Here is a 3,063-nt window from a genome sequence, read left to right as displayed (position 1 = left end):
CTGTGCCACCCTGTGCTGAAGCAGAGAGATCCTGAAAACCTGACCTGCTGAGGGGGTCTTGAAGACTGGCGTTGAGCCCCCTGCGGTAGCCCTCGTGAATCCAGCAGTTTGCTTTGGGCAGAGTGATGGAAGAGAACGATTGGGTGGATTTTATAGATACATTTCCTGCATTGTTGGAATCGTTGCATGTTTCCTCTGCTCCCGCCAACGTTACATGCTCGTACCGTTTCCACCGATGTCGCCTGACCACTGCCGGTGACAGTGCGAGGCCGGGATGTTCATGCTGTGGGGGGAGGTTGGTTGGAGAGAAGTTGGGGCAGTTGGCTCACGTTCGTGTCTGCTTGTGTTAAGCTTCTGTCGGTGTGCTTGTCCTTTTGGGAAGAGGCAGAGCGGCTCTTACTTTAGGCCTGTTATGAGTTTGCGCTCTCAGTAGTTACTCTGGTCTGTTACAGGCAGGGTGGACCCGGCGCTTTCAGAGAGTAAGCCTCGGGCATGGTCAGCGCTTAGGCGCTGACCCGTGCTGAGGCGAGCTCACACTTACCAGTGAGCCCCTGCAGCCGCAATGAGAGCGGCTTTAGCTGGGGCTCGCCACGGCACGCTTCCGCTAGCGTGGGTCTTAAGAAAATTTTAGATTCAAGCGCTCACAGGAGCGCAGGGCCGGTCACGTGAGCGGTTCCCCAATGAGGGCGAACCAGCTCCGTGACGTCACTGGCCCGCCCCCCGACGGCGCGCTAACCAAGGCCAGGGAAAGCACCCGCTTTCCCTCAGCCTCAGCGCGCCTCCGCACGGGCTGAGTCACCATGGACTCAGCCTCTTCACAGCCCTCTTTGTATGTCCTCTCCATCCATTGGGATTAATTTAACTCTCTGTTTAGGGAACACATGTTCTGCCCTCTCTGTCGGAGACATTGATGGAACCCAATGACCACCATGTACCTCCCTAAGTCACTTCCAGCAGACTCGCTGACCAGGAAGCTGTGTGTTATGTCATTCTGAGGTCGTCTGCTTTTTATTTTACAAGCTATTATATTGCTGCTTTACTGTTAAGGTCTTGCACTGTCCTATAGCCCTCGTGTGTTAATTAGGTCAAAGGTGCTCAAGCCCCCCCCCCCTTCCAACAGGTCAACACAGCACAGGTGGCTCAATCCAGTCCCTGCTTCAGCACAGACTGATCCACTGATTGAGCCACCTGTGCTGAAACTGGGATACCCTGAAAGTCTGACCTGTTGGGGGGGCTTGAGGACTGGCGAGCCCCCCTGAGTTGGGTGATGACAGTGCATGGTATGGGCAGACTAGCTGCCGCTGTGATCTGTGTCTCTGGGAAGTGAGGGTGGGAGGAAATGGAGAGCAGTTCCTTGTATATGCTGTTCATTAATGGCAGGCCCATGGGGGGGGGGGGGGGACTAGGAGGTAACAGGAGAGGACGGGAGGTGGGGGATTACAGCTATGTCAGGGTATTTGCATCCCTCCCTATCTTTGGTGTGTGGTAACACAGTGTGTTCCTTTACGGGTGTCGGTATTGATTTAAGGAGTGGGTTTGTAAAGCCCATGCAGCAGGACACAGCATGAAAGGGAATGGGGCAGCTTGGCACGAGATAAAGGGGTCTGGGTGCAAGGACCTGCTTCCTTAAATTGCTGAACTTTCCTTTCTTTCATTCCCAGACGTTTGCCCAGAGTCTTGCACTGACTGTCCTTTTATTACTGGGGCTGTTCTAGACTCTGTTCCCAGTGTGTGCGTGTTAAGGGGGAGCCTCAGCGTCGTGTATTTCAGTTGTGTATTGATGTTGTATAACGTCGCATGGTGGGTACATGGTTGGATCACATCCTGTGGGGGTGGCAGGAAGCGTTGCCACAGCGTACGGGAACGGTTATGTTGTAATCCATTCACTGGTCAGCTCCTGGTCAACTCCACGGGAGCAGATAACATCACAGTGATGGATTCATTGGGTGGGAGAGGTGTGATCCTGTCCAGGGATCCTGAGACATTGTGCCGTGCCTGCAGCACACTGTATCTGGGCTCCCCATTCCTGTGCGGTTACTCAGTGTGAGTGTATGAGGTTACACAGGATTGGATTACAGCACAGAGCTGTGGGTAATGAGTCTGCATGCAGGGCTCTGCTTCCCTCTCGCATGGCAGGATATATGCGCTCTGTACAGCTGTTTTGCAGTTTGCTTGCAAACGTAACTTTCTATGAGCAGCTGTGCCTGCCGCACCTTGTCCCTGATTAATGAGTAACAAGTCTGTGTATCTTCTATTTATATAGCGCAATCCAGGTGCGCCGCGCGTCGCCGCAGTAACACACGTGACATAATATAAACACAGTGGGAATAAGCACTTCAGATATGAAAGTAACTATAGGAAAGGGAGTTCCTGCCCCGAAGAGCTTACAATCTAAGGCTGCGGCCAGGCAGGGAACGGGCGCGCTGGCGCTCGTGGCGCTGCGCCCTGCTCGGCCGGTGCGATTCGTGGCCGGCTAGGCGCGCGCTCGCCTGGGGGACGCGACCGCGACGTCACGGAGCTGGTTCGCCCTCATTGGGTGAACCACTCACTCACGTGACGCGCTTGCGAGCGGCAAATTTAAATTTGCTTGCTCTGAGCGCCGAGCGGGTGCAGACGCTTGCTCACGCTGGCCACACACATTGCCGCAATGTGTATCATCGCGGCCAAGCGTGAGGGCGCCCGCTCAGCGCCGCCCTTGACGAGGCCTAAGTGGTAAGTAAGGAGAGCTTACAGAGACAGTAGGAGGGTGTTATGGTCAGTGTGTCTGCAAGGGGTTAAGCGTGAGCAGGCTACACTTGTTGTATTGGGCTTTTAGCGCCTGTTTAGCTGGCTTTGGGGTCTGCCTCATCCATTGGGACATACACACGTGTGAGAGGTTCAGGCTCGCACCGCAGGGTTTACACCGAGTTATATAATGGGTGTGGGCACCGCCTCCTGTGCTGGGTATGAAGTGGGATGTGTGGAGCGCGCTGCTGGTCTTGAGTAGGATGGCGTGCGCGTGCGTGTGCGCTGCTGCTCTCGTGGAGGTGAAGCGAGTACGAACACGCAGGCAATGCTGGGATT

The 3,063-nt window shown here is 54.9% G+C and overlaps 1 protein-coding gene across 1 annotated transcript in view; it reads left to right on the top strand.

The window, feature by feature from the left end:
- Window positions 1-2,647: 2,647 nt before the first annotated feature.
- Window positions 2,648-3,063, top strand: part of PXN (paxillin) — a 12,350-nt gene continuing 11,934 nt past the window's right edge. Inside the window, 1 exon segment of the mRNA XM_075569219.1 lies at window positions 2,648-2,712. Within this exon segment, the coding sequence (XP_075425334.1) occupies window positions 2,648-2,712 (65 nt within the window).

This window comes from Ascaphus truei, chromosome 13 (assembly GCF_040206685.1).
Source record: "Ascaphus truei isolate aAscTru1 chromosome 13, aAscTru1.hap1, whole genome shotgun sequence".
Lineage (NCBI taxonomy): Eukaryota > Metazoa > Chordata > Amphibia > Anura > Ascaphidae > Ascaphus > Ascaphus truei.
The sequence above is the reverse complement of the archived record's forward strand: the minus strand, read 5'-3'. Positions and strand labels throughout refer to the sequence as shown.